Raw genomic sequence first — 18,949 nt, 5'->3', positions numbered from 1 at the left:
TATGTGCTGTCTGCTCGTTGCTAGGCTGGCTCACTTCAACAGTTTTGCCAATATCTCCTGAACAAATTATTATCAACAATCTAAATTCTGATTTATCAATAAAACGATCGTTAGTAATTTAAAAAATTGAACGAAAATTGTTCACAATACTATTGCTCTAATCGCTTATTCGAACATCTCTAACTGACACAACCTAGAGAAATTATTTTGTACTCATGGTTACATTTGCATGCACGTGTGCGTTGAAATAGTAACTAGTTACCTTTCTTCTAGCGTTTTTAAACCTCTAACAAGCATAGGTCTTTTCGAATAAACGTGGAGATTCTGCTTTGTGTTTGTTGAAAAGGCAAATTGAACGATCTTGAACCATAATGAGGTGAATTTCGACTGTAAAAAATTACGTGGAGTACACTCAACAAATGGTTATTCTTCGTAAGTAAATAGTTGTAATTTTTTTTCGATATTCCAATTGTAATTCATATGGTAAACTCATGCAGTGACAGGGAAAGGATTCAAACTTTTCAGATATCCATTCGCCTACATTGCTGAGTTCCAGCTGCTCCAAAACTTTAAAATAAATTTTCCACTGTAACAAGGTGGCATAATAATCTTCCTTGTATTTATCTCATGCATTTGAGGTCTACTGCAATTAGTACGTTGTACTATCTTCACATGTTCTACTTGTGGCATATCTCTATTCAGTTCCATTCATTTGAACTTCAGAGTGATCAAAGAAACTGTCAGACTTTTTCAAATTGGATAATTCTTCTTAAGTTGTGATTTGATCATTAAGCCAATGTAGGTTGTATTATAGATATAGCTCGTTGATAATGCGTAAGCTCAACCTGTGCAAGTAATCTTGGTTTTAACGGTTCATTATATTTATTGCTCTTTTACTTATGTCAATCCTATGTCAATTCATAAAATCAACAAGGAAAGAAATCATTCTATTCTAGCTGAGTTTTATAAATATCTTACAATGATCGAATGAATAATCCGATGCACATTGCATATTTTTGTACATGGGTTTTTTTCTGTAACAAACTCTAATTGAAAAGGATAATTGAAATAAATTCTAATACGTAATTTAATTTTAATTAAACTGTTTTTATTTATATTTTTTAAGCAAAAAACACAACAAAATTAAAATAATGTTATTTCTTACGTGTTTTTTTTTAATTCTTTATATAATATACAACTAACAATAAGATATATCTGAATAATGGATCGTGTTATAATATGTGGTGAACATGTTAGTACTCAATGAAATGAGATGATTTTTTATCGTTTTTTTTTTGTAACTTCTGAGTTGAAAAACATTTTTTTCAGTGGCAAACACAATATCGTCTGTATTTCATATTATCATATTTGTATAGCAAATGGAAACATGTTTATTGTTTATTTAAGTATTTTTTATTCTTCCTTCTTTTCATTTGATTTTCTTTTGTTAGTCGTCGCTTATTTAAGGATTTCCTCTTAAATTGTTAGAAAAATGGCCGCCACAGTATAAGGCACACACTTGCTGCAACGCGCACATTGTATGGTTACAGTGTATTTTTTTTTTTTTTTTCATTAATTGTTATATCGATGAAATTATTTCTGCGTTCATGGATTTCTCTACTCAAAGACCGAACAACCAATGATGATTCGTACATTATTCTACAATGGTATATGCAAATAGTATTCTACTCACTGGTATTGTAGAAATTATTTCGTTTACCGCGATTCAGCAAAAACTAACTATCAACTAAGCTATTTTTCCACATTCCTCTCAATATATATTCATACTTCAACTCGAAATGGCATATAATGTAATTAATCGACTTCAAATAAACATGTATGTACGTATGTATTTTTAATTATTTGTTTTCTTTCTGTTCTGCTTTATGAATGTATTTTTTTTTATTACCATGCGCAAATTTTGTCTTTATTTACAATTTTTCATTTGTAAAATTCATACGATGATTTCAAAGCTTAAACTTGTACATGTACGTACGTTACCAAGTTTACATAATTATTTCATTCAATATTTAATTCAATAGATGCGCTAGATCAATTCAATAGATACGCTAGTTAATGAAAACTAACTAAAGCATGGCTTACAACAGGCACCACATTTTGGAAAATATAAATTTCCTTGTTCTCACTTCGTACGATCGTGATGATTTTTTGTGGTAATTTCTAGGAAGCCAAATTATGCTAAAATTTTCCTTGTTTTCTCCTTCTTTCAATGTCTTTTTTCTAATATTGCCAGCGAACAATTCATATACTACATTCATCTATTAGCTACATGCCAGAAACTATGAGTATGTGACGGGTCACATTTTAGATGGAATTACAATAAATTTTTTTTTTACTGAATCGTGACTAGGTATCATTATAGGAATTGAATAAATTATCGCAGTATCTCATTGTTGTCCACTGGCCATTGTTTGATGCTATCATGAAGATATTTCATGGTTACAGCCTATTTTATTATTAATTTTATTATCATTATTATTATATTTGTAATGGCTATCGCGCCAATGTACGAGTAGTAACATTATTGTTTCAAATAACTCTCTTTGGCATTTCCCCTCTCCCCTTTTTTCTGTTCAATAGTTATTTGTTATATTCTTCATGTTTGTTTTTTTCCTTGTTTTGTTAGTGTAAAAAATCCTGTACTTTCGTTTCATTTAGAATTAATATTTTATCAATCTACGTAGCTGGTTTTAGTAACGGATTACTAGATAATACGTATGAATTAAATATCATGGTTGGTAAAAATTTTACAAATTTTTTTTGTATCTCGTTTTTCTTTTTTTTTTCCATCAATGTCTCAACAATAGTGAAATCTTCCTATTGCCGTTAGAAATAAGTTATAGAGTTATTGTTATCGATCTCATTGTTCTTCAACGCTATGATTTCTCTTGAGCAAAATTGAAACCTTATAAATTAAAAAAACCTTATTGCGGTCTTAAAATTTTGTAGACATTTTTGGTTTTCTTTTTCACCGTTACATTACAAATATATCAATTATTAATCACATTACAAGGACTTGAAGATCATAAAAAATATACCTTATTACCAACATGTAACGATTCGTAATCATCTTGCTTATTATTTATTATACAACAGCATCCAATGACATCAGCAAAAATTCATTAACGAAAACCAATTTAAGTTAGGTTACAAGACCCAACTATTAGTTCTTCAGTTTCACTCTTTTTCATGCGATCAAGGGTATAGGTCAAAGAGTCTGATTTCATACATGTGTCCGTATATAGGTATATAGCATTTGTTAGTTAAAGATAATCTCGAATTATGTTAAATTATGTTTCGATATTTTATCTTTCATTCAACAGTTTTGTTAGATGTTAATGATGGTTGATGCGATACAACGACGAAATAATTATTAAGTTGCAGTTGATTAACATTTCTTGATATGTACAGAGTGACGACAAAGATCCTCAATTTCTTTCTTGATCTATTGTTCGATCGTTTTTTTACATTAAACATCTCGAGATATTATTTTCTAAACTATGAAAGACTCAAAAATAAATATTATTTAATTACGCAACATCATTCTCTTTGCCTTATACCTTTCGTCGTTTATTGAAGAAATATGACTAATGATCACATTTTAATAATATATTCGTTACGGGTATGGCTTATAACAACAGCTAACCTACCAATATAACAGCAAACGTGTAGCCAACAATGTGTTTCTATATTCAATAATTCAATATGATCAATACACAATATTAAATAGATATTATTTTCATTGTTACGAGGTGTAGACAATTTTTCTTTAAGTATCATGATTCTTTCATGCTTTTTATGTTATCTTTTTTTTTGGCTAATCGTTTTATTCAATAATTCGTGTGAATGAAGTGTCTGGGTGAAAATGAATCTATTTACAAGAATGGGAAGCTGCGTGGAACTATTTTACCATTTATGTAACTTATCTTTTTTCTCATCATTGTTTAGATTTAGTTTCCTTTCATCTTATATATAGATTTCTTGTCTTTCGCTTATTCATTCTGAGTCCAACAAAAGCATTTCGATATTCAGAAGACTTATCGGTAGACGAGCCCTCTTCGAAACTTACAAACGTAACTCTCTCTCCAATCCAAGATTCGAATGGGCATAACAATAGTTTTTTTTTTCTTACTGTATACTGCAACATACCGCCTTACATGGTACGGGTCCCTCTTGATTTTGAAACGGTATTTTCGATCCCTCAATGTTTAGATGAGTTACGGTAGGTAATCTTGTCTTTACTGTATAACAGCTCTCGTATACTTCAAAGGCTTCGTCAACAGCTTCAATTTGCTTTCCGTCGGCATTCACAACATTATTTTCTTCAGTTGACGTAGATTTCGGCAGTGGCACAATTATTGGTATTTCTTCGCTACATAAACATTCGATCATACGTTCTGGGGTGTTTGGTGTTGCTCTCTTGGGCGAGTTTGAATTTGAATTTGAGCTAATATTATTACTATTCGTCTGTTTCAACGCCCTCTCACTTAACTCATCTTCTACACTTAACGTATACTCCCTGGCGAGTCTGTAGTACTTCTTCACATATTCCTTTACAGTTGGGTCCTTATGATTGTCATAATTTTCTTCCTCCATAGCCTCTCCATCATGCACTTGACCATCGACCTGAAGTTTCATCATCTGCCTGCTATTCTTTGATAATAAAACTGGCTCAACCATCTCAGTTTCCCAACATTCTAACACATCTGGCTCTTCGATGCTCCCAAGAGAAAGTGTTTCTTCTGGACTCATTTCGTGCTCATTGTTAAGACTTGTAACAAACGATTCGTTTAATTCTAGAGATCTTGTACGATTTATTCGATTACTTTTTGCCACGCAAACTTCTGCGACAGTTTCTGGAACCTGTGTATGACTGGAATAAAATAATCGGGACTATCAACATCGACAGTATTGAATAAATTTGGATATTTCACTAACGGAGGATGTGGGTCTCGATTGAGGCATGCTGGTTGTACGTTGGAAAGTTTGTATAGCTAGCATGCATGACATTTAATTTTGTGCCTACAAGTGTGAATGGGACCACATTTAAAAGAAATTGGTCTGCTACTTTCACCACTACTGTGAATTGTGTTTAAAAACGAATAGTCATCTTTGATGTTTGAAGTTTTTAACATGCATAATATTGACATGAGTTACGAACCTTATTGCCGAACAGGTTGGTTCGAATATGGTTCCTGTCAATAGTTTTCCGTCGAGTGTAACAATGATTTCTCCTCTCTCGTAAGTCTTCACATTTTCTAGAGCCTCGATTCCATTCTCTGGAAGCTCTTTGTTACTGTTCTTGTTATTCTGAATTTTCATTTCGATATTTTCAATATAGTTTTTCTTATTTGAACATTCTTCAAATCGATTATTCTCCATATTTACTTTGTTCAAATTCACCCGAGAGTTTTCGGCAACCCTCATGCCAGCAGCGCTACCCTGTGTGGTAAATTCACAAACCCTGACACTCCTTGAAACCGCTTCCGTATAACTTCCATTATTATTATTATTAATATTATTATTAGTTGGAGAAAGTATTACTTTTAGATTATTAATGTCTTTTTCTCTTCTGCTTACAATATTTTTCGAAGTAACAAAAGTGTCAGTCTTTGTAATATTACCACTAGTAACAACGTTCGATCGCGTTCTTTGACCTTTGTCGATCGATCCGTTACTAACAGATAGTGCAGGCATGGGGTTGCCTTGCAAGTTTTTTGACGGCTGTTCATCTGGGTCGTCATCAAATATTTCTGTTTCTGATAAATCAGAGTCGTCAGATTCAGATGTTCGCATCGGTACTTTAAACATTTCTTCTGGTGACTTTGTTCTTTCGAGCCAAGCAGTTACTGCATCGGTTATAGGATGGTCAGATAGCTTCGATATCGTATGAGCTTCCAAATTATCAACTCCAATCTTTTTATTTGAGTCAAGGCAGATCGAATTCACTTGACATGTATTTTCTCCAACAGAAGTAGTCGGTACAGCTTCTACCGTATTCGAATTGTTGACCGTTACATAATCCACACTAATACTCGTTACCTCGTTTTCTGTTAAATCTAATTGGCAGTCGATTCTCTGAGAACTTTCATTACTGATCGTTTCGGACTGAAGAGAAACATCTAAAGATGGCTCAAGATCTTTGAACACCGAATCCTCTGCAGCCACTTCGATATTTTTTTCTGCGTCAGAATTCTGAGGTACAGTATTTTCTGGTAATGAAAACATGGTTGTCTCATGATCAATTGACGCGCAACTTTCCGAATTACTAGCGTACGTTCTCAAGCTATTATCAATTTTGATTGCCTCTTCATTATCAGACTTGATATCCGTGTCTAGATCTGGACCAGGTGTAGGCTCTCGTATGAATTTTATTCCTTTGGCACTGTACTTTCTTCTAGGTGGTGCGACCGGAATACCGGCAGTGAGAGGAGGGGTAACTGAGCGAGGAGTTGACCTCGTGACTAAAGATTCGTAGCTTTCTGGCAGTCTATGAGTTTCAGCATTTATCGGAGTTGTCATTTGGTTAATTTCAGGACTTGTTGGTCTTGAACTTGGCTTGGTTAGAGGTGATTCTGATCTCGAACTTTCCGAATTCAAAGGTTGTCTGGCACGAGGAGAGGCTGATCTGCCTCTCTTTGCCAAAGACTCACTAGAAACAGTATTAGATGTCGTTTCATTGCGCTGTGGATTTTTAGAGTCGCCTTTATTGCGAACTGATTTTTGTATGTCCATTGATTTTCCTTTCCCTTTTTTCACACTCTTATTACCATTCTTTTTGGTAGGCGTCTCATTTTGAGGTTTTTTGCTGTTAGAAAGTGGACTTGCATTACATTTCTCGACCTTCAATGCTGCAGATTTTGAATTGCCATTATTCACTTCTCCTGTTTTTTCAGGTTTTGCTTGGAAAGTATTTGAATCATCGTGAATATCTTCTTTTGATTCATTACTGTTGTTAACGGAGTCTTCCAATAAGCTTGTTTGAGATTTTATTTTGTTTGGACCACCAACTATACCTTTGCTGTCAATAGATACGACTAAATTGTTGCTGTCCTCATCAATAGAATTACCATTAGCAAGTGGCTTGGTTGCTGAAGCATTCACACTAATATTCGATGCGTCTTTTGCACAGTTATCAGAATTGTCATTAATTATTTCTCCATTGCCATTGCTCTGTACTTGCGCTTTATAGTTCAGCACATTTTTCTCGGTGTCAATAACATGCGATATCGTCTCATCTTTAACATCACTGCCATTCTTTTCTTTTAACCTTTCATTTTCCAACGTATTTTCAGTTGATTCGTCTTTTAAGTGTTCGTCATTAAGATTTAGTGAAACTGTATTGTTAATCGATAAGACTCCAGGTTCAACTCCTACCTCCGTCTCTCCACATTCCTCCTTAGTTATTTCTGTCAGACGTGACGCTAATTGGGTATCAGTATCCTTTGCATCTGGTGTTCTTACATCGGTCGTGTCTGCTAAAATGGGTAATGTGCTTCTAAACTGAAACTCTTGAACTTCAGGATTGAGCGGTCGAGAGGTTGTGATATCATTAGTGATTGTGGTAGTTGTACTTGTCGACCAAGCGGGTTGTGACCAATTAGAGCTCGATTCCCACTCTGAGCTGTACTCCTCCTCCTCGTCTTCTGTATTACCCTGCATTACAAAATAATTGTAAATTAAACGCAATATCACCTCATTGATTTTAACCATTTGATCTTGGCATACACTAACAGAGCTTACTCACCTCATAACAAATACAAAAATGATTTTATTCTGGCATGTTTAGGTCAAAGAAATATTTTATCAATAATACGTTATAGCAAGGCAATCATTTATATTGGGAAAGAAAAATAATAATTTGAATCTTACAACTGCAAGAGGCCGTCTCTGCTTTCTTCTCTTCCTCTTCTTTCTTCGTTTTACCCACAATGCTTCGCTCGGTATAATGGCACCGTTCTGTATCGTAACACCTGCAGAGAAAAAATTTATTCATTACACGAGCCTCTTCCAAATTTGTTGGATCTTGTAACAGTGTTTCACTGATTGGTAAGACAGGCGTGAGGCATTACCTATATCTGTTCCATAAGATGAAATTCTATGCTATTCATAGTATCAACGATGCAACTGTATTAAGATGTTTTTGAAAAATGATCTTTTCAAATCATAGATGTTTTAATCAAAGATTAAAAAATTACATCAATAGATTACTTGTGCAAAACTTGAGTAAAAAATTTTGTTATCAAATGTGGAACATCGACAGGTGTGACAATGTAATTAAGCATTGCGTGCACTTGGTGATGATTTTTTATTTTTTTTTGAATAAATAATGAAATTTGATAATTGATATCGATTGGTAAAAACTCACTAAAATGAAATGTTGCTTGCAAATTTTCAGGATAACTAACCAGATGACATATCGACAGACTAACACATACGACTGAAGTGAGATTCAATTTCTAAGCTCAAAGCTTTCGCTTCAACTGCTGCGGCACTATATTTAACAACTCTATTTAAAGTACAGAAATGTGCAATGGTTGCCAAGTTTACTTTTTAAATCTATTGTATGTAACGCATTTCACAAAGTCGTGTAAAAAAAAAAAATCAATCATTTGTGTTTATAGTCTTCTGGATTGAAAACTACAAGCGGCGATACTTTACTTTGAATAAGAAATTCCTGAAATACTTCTTGAGAATCTAATTCTTACAGGTAAGTATCATCTTACTGAGTTACAATTTGGCAATTTTACCAAATAATACCAAAGCCCTAATGTTATGAACAATGCGTAGGGGAAAACCAGAAAAATTTGCATTTCCAAAAACAGTCATCCATTTATGGCATGTTTTTGTGTGGGATTGAACTTGGTTCACTTGCAAATAACATTCGCTTTGATGCCACATTACTTTGAAAATTCCTCAACCAGAATATCATGCTGCTGGGATTTATATTCAACAGTTTTTCAATGAATCTAGTTGTAATGATTCCAAGAACATTTCAACTGAGGCATACCAACCGTTAACAAATGATTTTCCATGAGAACGACATCATTGTTCGATGATATTTAGCATAGAGATTACCAGATGAGATATCGTTATATGTATGTAGTTATTACTCAATGTTCAGCGGCACGTCTTCAAACAGTACATAAGTTTCATCTGAGAGTATCAAGAATTAAAACCGCTTTGCAAGCATAGGTGAATTTTTTTTATGTACACGTAAAATAAGCCAGGTAGTAATTAGTAGATTTTTACAGTACTAAATTATCTGTTGACATGATAGATTACTGCATTGCAAATTTAATTTTCAAACTCAACTAGATAAAATTTGAAAACCCGAAAAAAAAGAAATTTTAAACATGAGCCACAGTGTGTGAGTTACTTTCGCTTTTTTTAATAATCTGAAAATTTGCTTAGCGTTCGTAAGTGAACAGAGGTGAAGCTGTAGAGAATGAGGCATGTGCCTAAAAATAAGCGAGTAATTAAAAAAAGCACATTGTTACTCGACAGCTATCTTGAAACAATGCTGATGTAACGATTGGGATGATTTGCTTCTATAGAGTTGGATCAGTACAAACAGTTACGCAGCCCAGTGTTATAATTAGTAGCAATAGCATTTTGATTTGGTTGATTTGCAATCAGATTTAATCGTTTAATTTATTTACGTGAAGTCGAACGAAAAAATGGTCCCCCCTTTCATCATATGTATAATGCATAAGAGTGAAAACTTTTCTACACAAAGGACAGAAAAAAGTGATGTTGAAGCTCAAGAGGACTCTGAATAAAATCAAACCCATCTACAATGAATAATAAAAATGTAAAATTTGAGTCTGAGCATCTGATACGTGATCTGTTTGTGAGTAGATCTTACATTTTACCTTGTATCAGGTACTGGTGCAGCAATAAAAATACAGCAATGAGTCCGATGCAAGCAGCAGCAGGTGTGAATAAGGCCCTTTTCCTTGGCTGACGATCTTACCAAAACTGTTCTCATTTCATATTAAAAACAATATTCACCTCGTACAATTCTAATTATCATTATATTACACATCAAAGTTTCAAACCGTATAAATCATACAGCAACAAGCATTACATGCTAAAGGTTGCATAAAAAAATGTACACCTGTTCCCGTGTAATAACAATAAGAAACTATCATTATCGTCATGTATCCCTTTGTTCAAATTCGTTTCTAGTCACTCATTTCGTAACTACTGTCTCATATCTCATCTTGATTGATTTTAGATCTTATCCTAAGTAGCATCGAAAGCGTCGTTAATCATACATCACATAAGTTTAAGAAGGTCAACTTATCAGTTGGAAATTACAAAATGGTGTTCCATCACCTCGCTATCCATGCATAAATTCTCGATAATTTTTAACAGAGAATGATAGAAACTCACCATTCATATTGACCATCGGTGGTCCAAACATGAAGTGACCAGGATAGACATAGTGCTGCGGTGGCATATGCATGTGGGGTATTATTTGAGGTATAATTTGAGAACTTGGTATGCATTCTGCTACCACCCCTTCATCAATAGGACCTTCTGCGTCCCTAGTAGTTAGTTCTTCGTCTTTCGTCTCATTACTGTTGACAACTTCACTTGCTTCAACAGCATTCGCGGCTGCTCCCGTACCGCCGAGTTCATCCATGGAAACAGATGATCCGCAACTTCCCGCCTGTGCTCACATACCAAATCATGATTATGTAAGTAAAGAAGTATTTTATCACTCGATTATTCAGAGTTTTAGTCTGAAGTGATGAAGGGTATAAAAATGCAATAAACATTTGCCTGTGAGTCCGTGGAGTGCAGGGGCTGGTGTTGATCTTGTAATGTTTCAGGCACATACTGGGGATTAAACCATTCTACTGGTCGAAGTGGAACAGGTCCGCATGGCATTGCTGCGAGTACGTTAGGACTAGAATGTCCAGGAACAGGTGGTCCGACCAACATGACAGGATACTCGTAGTAATATCCAGTAACTTGATCGTAGAAACCTCCATATGCAAATTGAGCTGCTCCCTCCGGGACAATGGCAAACTCACCACCGTAGCCACCATCCAATAACTGCTGATCCTCCGCCGTCTCGCTACCATCTGTGAAAAATTGTCTGGATACTGACAACATTTTAGGTAAATTTTGAACTACGTCGTATTTGGGTGAACTGTGAGAAATTTAAGTCATCCCGTTTGAATTCATTACCAGCAGTGGAATGTGCAGCGGACTGGCTTTCGTTGGTTGATGGAGTAGTAGTCGCGCTAGTTGCGCTAGTGCTTGCAGTACTGGCCAAGGGTTTCTTGCGAGAAAGGTAGCCCTTTTTGAAAAGAACATCCTGCCTGGGTGTCGTTATTCTCATGTATTCCTCTGTTTGATTACAATTCCGAGATTAGTTTCGATTCTAAATTCCATTAAACCATGTGCATGAAATATAAATTAGCCTGCCTTCATTGAAAACAATCTTTGGTTTTGTAGGGTCCTCATCATTTTTAGCTTGAGTGGATTTGGATTGGCCGTTGTAGAGAGAACCATATCCATATCCATAAGTATTTGTTGCATTGTTATATGGTCGGGTGCGTTTATATGATGAATAACCACTCTGCACACTCCGATCACCCCTTGCAGATCTGATTCCATTTTCTAACTGGTATCCTTTGCGCACTTCTTCTTCTTCGTCTTCTTCTCCCGGTGGAGCTGAAAACAAAATATGTAATATTTGGTTAATAGAATAATTGAGATTGAAAATGCACATCTCAAGAAATAATGCCTTCATTGCTTAAGGCAAATATATATCCAGCCACGTAATAAATAAGTATGATGATGCACAAATACAATCAAGCTCAAAAAAATAAGAAGATCTTTTAGATAGAAGGTGAGCAAATTCAACAATTTTGAATTCCCAGACAAATTTGATGTTATATCAGACATTTAAAAATCATAATTGACAATAAGATAATGCTCATGTGGATTGCTCGTACCATCTTGGTACCTTGCTATTAGTAAAGCATGATTGGAGGAGCCAATAACATGGGAAATTCTTCGTTGACGACGCCACTGCATTTCTAATGTTGGTTCGAATCAGTTTCAACTTTTCACAATTTATTAGTTCCGCAAACGTAGTACATATTGTTGAAATAGATAATTACTGTTTACTCAAATTTCATTATTCGGATGTTTTGTCACACTCTAAACTCTGTAAGATCTCATTTTCTGAATTAAATGTATTTGTTTTCCGTCTGTCGAATATTCAAAGAGGAGTCAACTTCTGGTCGATGATTAATTAAAATATCCAACATTCAATCTACAAATTCTCTCATTAATATTACGGTATTATTACATTTTTTTAAATGATTAGTGTCAATTATATGAATGCCACCTGCGTTTATGAAAGAAAAAAACTGGCACTTCAAGAAACAGCGAAAGCGGATTGCATTAGGCGGTATTTACTGTACAAAAACAGATTTATTTGCAGATCATTATCATCGGCTAATATCGTGTTAGGCAATTTGTATATGTATTTCACAATACTCCTAATAATGTGTTTGAAAAAGTTCTTTCATCTCGTGAATTGGTATCGGTATTTTGGCAGAGTAAAGCAAAGAAGTTCACAATTATTTATATCGTTTACATATATGACCGTTTTGTTATATTGTTGCATTGGTAATTTTCAAACATGTCAATGATCGATGAATCAACTATACGACACAGCACTTCCTTTCTTTCACACACGGAGCTCAACGTTCATCTACTTAGAATTTTCGGTTAAGCTGTAGCCGGTGGGTTGTCTGTCAGCCCGGAACTATTCTAGTACTAGAATAGTACAAAAATAACAAGCTGGGAAATGAGAATAAGGGGTGCCAAGAAAGTCGAAGAGGAGAGAAGCGAAGGGGCTTGGAGAAAAATAAAGTAGAAAGAATTGGCATTGGCTCCTAGCACAGCAAAGGATGAATAAGTATAACATCCATTATTCTATAACGAATCTACAAACCGATACTTAGTTTTATACTCACTCTTATCTAATTAAGTTGACAATTAACAATTAAATTTTGCTATCAAATTACCGCTTCGACAGAAACAGATAAAGAATTTCTAGTTATCTGAAACTAATTTTATCTTTACTAGAGTAGTTTCAAAACATGAAGCTAATAAATTCTTAACGTGGAACATTGATCTATAAAAAATAAGAATATGCTGACTAAAATAGCACATGAAGACTGTTGCCCGCCAACGAAATGTCGAAAATACAGCTTCAGAGTTATTACAAATTTGAACTTTGGAAATTCCTCCAGTACTTCAGATCCACTTAGTCAACTGTTTTAACAATATTTTAAAGAGTGTGGAAATTCTTTGTCGATGAATTCAACATAAATTCTAAAAGAATCCACCTTATATGGTTGGCCTTCTATATATTGGTACTTGACTATTTTTTCTCCACGATTCTGGTCAGCGGAGAATCATGAAGTTATATTTACAGTACAAAGTTCGAGATACATTCAATGATTCTTTCATTTTTGCGCCTGTCGATTTAATCCAAACATTGCAAGCCTTGAATGCCTATAATATTGCTACCATATTGCTGTATAACAGAAGACAAGATCTCTACATGTATTAAGGGCTTGTTAAAAATATTACTATTCATATTTTAATCACGAATAATCGAACTGTTATTTTAATGAGATTTGATAGACGTAAGCATCGTAATATGCACAGATTCGTTTAAGAATCTAAATGTAATTTGCATTTCAAAGAGTGTAATTACTCATTTCAAAGATAGAGGTACTTTTCTCAGTTCACTTAATTAATTGTTGTCATTGTCATTAACGTGCACACATGCAGCAATAATTTCTTTCTGGGTTTTATGCATATTATTAGACTACTGTAATGTAATTTTACAAGCCAGGTAGTAGAAAAGTTAACCTCACGAGAGACGGTTTGTTGGCTTTGTACATTATTTCTAGAAATTGAACTGGAGCTGTGAATAATTCTCGTCTCATTGGTAAAGGTCCTCTTTTTTCGATCCTTTAAACTATGCTAATTTCAGGAACCTGCGTTGTTGTAATAAAAACGGGGTTCATGTTTCTCTGGGTCCTGATTATGAAGCAGACTCTAATAGTGCTAATTGTCAACATCCACTTAAATCTATTACGGGGTCTCATGTGGAACTGGCGACTCTAAGATGGACCAAATTCATATTTGTAAAACCGTTCAGTTGAGGAATGGTGGAGGTATCCGTTAATCATGTTCATTATTTGGTATTTATAATTTTACTTATTTTTGGTGAACCGTAACAAATAATTTACTCTTAAAGTGTCATTTTGAATTTTCAGATTGTGTGATCCGGATAAAAAATATCTGAGAAGTTCGTTAGAAAAAGCACCTCGACAACAGACTTTTTGGCAGATACAGTTAGTGTGTAACAATTTATTACGTCCTTGCAATCACAAAAATACTGTCTCAAAATCTGGCGTATAAAATATTCAGGATATCAGTCAACGCAAAAATTTTCTGTTACGTATCGATTGAAATATTTAAATTACCTTTCATTCATTCAGTATTTTAAATCTCATGAATTTCTTTTGCATTATATAATTTTTACATGCATACACACGAACGTATAATTTTTTTTATAACTTCTATCAGACGTTCATTACAATTTGAGTATATGTATAGTAACACCAATTTACAAGATGTAAATTTGTCAAATGTTACCCTCTTTCTAATCCAGCCGAAAGTCGCTAAGAAAAAATAAATTCTGCTCTAAAAACAGCCGGTATCACCGACGACCGATTAACCAATCATAAATAATATACAATTATTAACTTTAGAAAATAAGTTACGAAATAGTTGCAGCTCCAAAAAATACACACTTTTGCCTTCTCTTTTCTGGAAAGTATCTATCAAGTATACGATGAGATTATCATCTCATTATAAAACCGGTATTATATTCTCTTATGCCGGTTTGATCAATACATAAACTGTATATATGTATATTTGTACAATGTGTGTATAAAATGCTCGACTGCATAGGTATAGTATGTAGGGAATAAAATCAATTTACTCATATAAAATTTAAATACTATCGTATTAAAATGGCAAATGGGGTTACTGGATGAGACTGAGAAAAATCGAGAAATTGCGAAGCTATTCGTATAGATCTGGCTCCTTTGAGAACTTATGTACTTATTATGAACACATACAATACACATATCTGAATACCCAATATGTATATGTTAGTATTTCATGCGGTATATGCGGCTACTAACAATAAGTGGTTGTATGATTTATATAATTTACCACCGTTTAACAACTACTTCAATAGGAAATATGAGACAGAGAAAGGAGAAAGAGAGAAATAAAGAAAATAGTGGCGAAGCAAAGGTGGACTAGGAAGAGTGTTGTCTGAGGAGGTTGATCTGGTCCTAATTTACTCCAAATATGAATTGCAATAAAACCGTCGAAAAAACTGAACAATGATGACTAAACATATGATCATACTGCGCGCAGAACCAAACGATTCAAGAAACACCACATAATCTACACACGAGTAAATCTTTAAACAATACATCTGACACATACAAATAATCCATCGAGCGCCACCAACACACACAGACACATCACTACATAGAGAATATAGGAAACATCACTGCGTAATGGCTACACCAATTCCCACATCGACAACATACACGTACAGACGGATACAGCTGTACAGAAGACATATCTTTTTTATAAAATAAATAAAAGAGCTAGCTCAAAATATACTCTTATAATCGGACATTCAAGTTTTTAAATATATCGTAATAAGATATTTGTTATTTATTACCCAATATTTTTCCTAAAATAAGCTAAAAATTTCAATTAATTAGAGACACAGGCCAGCGAAATGGCCCGAAAATGATCATTTTTACAATGGTAAAAAAAAAAATTTCCATACGCATAATAATGTTCAGATTACATAGTTTACAACAATTATATAGGATAGCGTTAAAATACGAATAGGTATACAGTTATAAATCCGAATTCAAATCTCCGGTTAATAATATTCTTCCATCTTTCTCTCTCGCTCTCTCGCTTTCTCTCTCTGTCTTTCTCTCTTGCTATTTCATTCTTGATCCACACACTGATCATCGGCGGAGGTATCGGGCATGTACTAGATGTGGAAAACGAAGCCGAGTATCGAACCCGCTACAAAACTGGGAGGGATTCGCGCTTGCGCTCGCGAAAATCAACCCCTCGAGTTCAATTTCCTCTGGGTATTGCTACCCGGATTTCGAAATATATGTATAATATCTACGACGATCCGTAGCTCCTATACACATATAATCCGATTTATACAACGTGTTTTAAAAATATCTGGCGATGATTGTTCGATTTTTCGTGTTGCCAGGGCTATTCAAATTTCGAAATTTAGTATGGTCGTCCGACGTGGCGAACTGAAATATTCGAAAACCGCCTCGAACCGTTTCAATCCGTGATTAATTTCCAAATAAATTCACCGCTTTTTGATCTGCACATATTTTTTGAACCACAAAGTTTGTAAAAAAATATCACCATAATTATAATATACTGATGTTATAACGTAGATCTTTTTCTTCATCCCGCCGTATATACGGGTGATTCTAACGCGGCGGCGCGTTAGGTTCTAACATTTGTTGTTACGTAATTTTTTGTTCTGAACTCTAGATTCTATACCTGCTGGTATAATACCGTTGAATAGTTTATCTAACGTTCGCTATCACATTAAAAACAAAAAAAAAAAAAACGTTACTATCATAGATATATTAAACTATAATACATGACATTAAATATGGTTCAATATATCTAGACTATTACACTTCGTTTAGTAAGCTGTTCAACTCAACCATCGTTAATCGATCATAAACAAACACATTCGTTTTCTTAATTACGACTAAATACATTCGTACATCTAAGATAGGTCTTTGAAAATTCAAACTAAGTTATAGCGTCTCTAAAAATTTTGAACCACCGATATGTGGGCAACGGCGTAATCTTTTATTTTATTTTTACTTTCTCAGTATCAAATTATAATCGCTTTACAAACACATACTTCCGGTACAAGACAACCTTTTTTTTCCTTTCTCGTCTCTACATATACCTGCGTCGGACGTGCGTTTCAAGTCCAAAAAAATATATGTACATACACTTTCCATAACATAAGGCACCCGTTTTTTGTTTTTTGTTTGTTTTTTTTTATCTTTACTATTCATAAAATTATCTTATAGTGTCTAGGTAGTTTCATTATTCAATTTATAAGTATAATGCAGCATTTTTATCGAATTCAACTACAAGGCAAAGAAATGAACGATTTAAAGTACACGCAACGGCCGTTCATTTTACGCCTTCAAAGCATTACAGGTATAGTATAACTTGAAGTTCTTCATCTTCGTATCGAATTACAAATTTGACCCTTTATAGTTTAACACATCCCTAGGCGTCCCCCGTGCACGTCCACATGCAGTTGCAAAGTCGCACTGCTTAACTTCGACGGACTTCATCATGTCAAATCGAGCAAATTTACCATTTCTTTTTCCATTCATTTTTTTCCACTCTATCTAATGCAGGCTGGAACGAATTCGCACCTGTGTTCAATCAAATGGTTAACTGGGAAGTATTAGATGCGACAAGTAGATTTTTTTTTTATTAGATTTTTCTAGTCTATATTTCTTCTTTTCCACGTATTGTACATATCTAGTACATCGCATCCTGTTTCTATAATACATACAGTATAATATACATATACGTGCGTACATACATATACCTCTACTTGCAACGCGTTGAATTTTACTGGCAAATTATTTCCTACTTATGCGATGTAAAAGTTTGTCTTCACTACAATCGTCGTTGCATTTATCATAACTATACTCTGTACACCGCATACTATGTGCACAAATTCAATATGATATATGCATACGAATTTTATATTGTTGATACGACACGAGAATAAATTATTATTATTATCAAGAAACGTTTGTTAATATATTTCAGAAGATAAAAGAGGGCTCGTCCGACTGCTAATAATAATGATCGTAAAAATGCGAACCATCATTATTATTATGATTATGACTATTATAACCAAAAAAAAAAAAAAAAAAAAAACAATACCACAGTTAGTACGAAAGAAATTAGCGTAATTATGGATTTCCTTTTTCTTTTCTCGAAAAATTTGCTCAAATTGCGTGTATAGCAAAAGAAGACTCCGTTATAATGGTATGATGTACCATTTTACGATCAATTTAACGCTAGCAAAGTTTACAGAGTTAAAATAAGAGAGAAAAAGAAAACGTTCGAAGAAAGCTCATTACAAATGATAGCAATAATGACAATAACAACAACAACAACAACAACGATAATAATAATAATATGAGCAAAAATAATGAAAGCAAGCGAGAGAACAAAATGACAGAAAAATATAATTATTCAGAATGTTGAGATGGGTCCGCGTATACATAATGTATACGTATGTAAGTAATTATTAAAACGAATGACTTCAAAGCTCACTCATACTCTATATGTATACTTTTATATTTATGTACTTTGCTCGTTAATCATTATTACGACTTGCAGTATCGCGTGTATTTACGGGCATTGTGCATACACTGTATACGCTAATATAATACTATACATATAGGTATACGTGTAAGTGCAAGTTTATATAACTTTTTTGTTTTTATAAATAGCTTATTGTAATGTATACAGTTCGTATAGTTGAGATTATGATTGAAACTTACATACACAAGTTATAAGTACGTCGTAAGGACAGCGCGTATTGTAATCGATAATGATCAGGTTATTATGTCATAATATATATGCGAACGTATGCAAAATTATTTTGCCCAAAGAATTCTGACCTGCGATGAAATTATTATTATTCTTTTTTTTCTTTAACCTGATAAGTTTTTTCGTTACCATCTTT

General features: G+C 33.9%; 1 protein-coding gene and 1 long non-coding RNA gene across 4 annotated transcripts in view; one reads left to right on the top strand and one right to left on the bottom strand.

Moving 5' to 3' along the window:
* The first annotated feature begins 4 nt into the window (after window positions 1–4).
* Window positions 5–17,882, top strand: LOC110116820. 2 transcript variants are annotated; one of them, XR_007276847.1, is made up of 7 exons: window positions 5–432; window positions 8,646–8,731; window positions 10,636–10,727; window positions 10,863–11,153; window positions 11,227–12,970; window positions 14,060–14,270; window positions 14,346–17,880. It is a non-coding gene; the product is annotated as an uncharacterized LOC110116820 (long non-coding RNA). The 2 variants fall into 2 exon arrangements; XR_007276848.1 differs by lacking the exon at window positions 11,227–12,970 and having other exon boundaries at window positions 14,346–17,882.
* The window catches only part of LOC105683061, a 28,442-nt gene continuing 10,707 nt past the window's right edge, over window positions 1,215–18,949 (bottom strand). Inside the window, exons 1-8 of one of the 2 annotated variants that reach the window (XM_012395362.3) lie at window positions 11,997–12,215; window positions 11,464–11,712; window positions 11,224–11,385; window positions 10,813–11,117; window positions 10,420–10,699; window positions 7,894–7,994; window positions 5,183–7,677; window positions 1,215–4,894 (exon numbers count right to left, since the gene is read on the bottom strand). In XM_012395362.3, the coding sequence (XP_012250785.2) occupies window positions 4,150–4,894; window positions 5,183–7,677; window positions 7,894–7,994; window positions 10,420–10,699; window positions 10,813–11,117; window positions 11,224–11,385; window positions 11,464–11,712; window positions 11,997–12,078 (4,419 nt within the window). In that variant the 5' untranslated portion in view covers window positions 12,079–12,215 and the 3' untranslated portion in view covers window positions 1,215–4,149. Of the gene's footprint in view, window positions 4,895–5,182; window positions 7,678–7,893; window positions 7,995–10,419; window positions 10,700–10,812; window positions 11,118–11,223; window positions 11,386–11,463; window positions 11,713–11,996; window positions 12,216–18,949 lie in introns of those variants that run through there. The other variant, XM_012395364.3, reaches the window with a different exon arrangement.

Source organism: Athalia rosae, chromosome 2, assembly GCF_917208135.1.
Source record: "Athalia rosae chromosome 2, iyAthRosa1.1, whole genome shotgun sequence".
NCBI lineage: Eukaryota > Metazoa > Arthropoda > Insecta > Hymenoptera > Athaliidae > Athalia > Athalia rosae.
The sequence above is the reverse complement of the archived record's forward strand: the minus strand, read 5'-3'. Positions and strand labels throughout refer to the sequence as shown.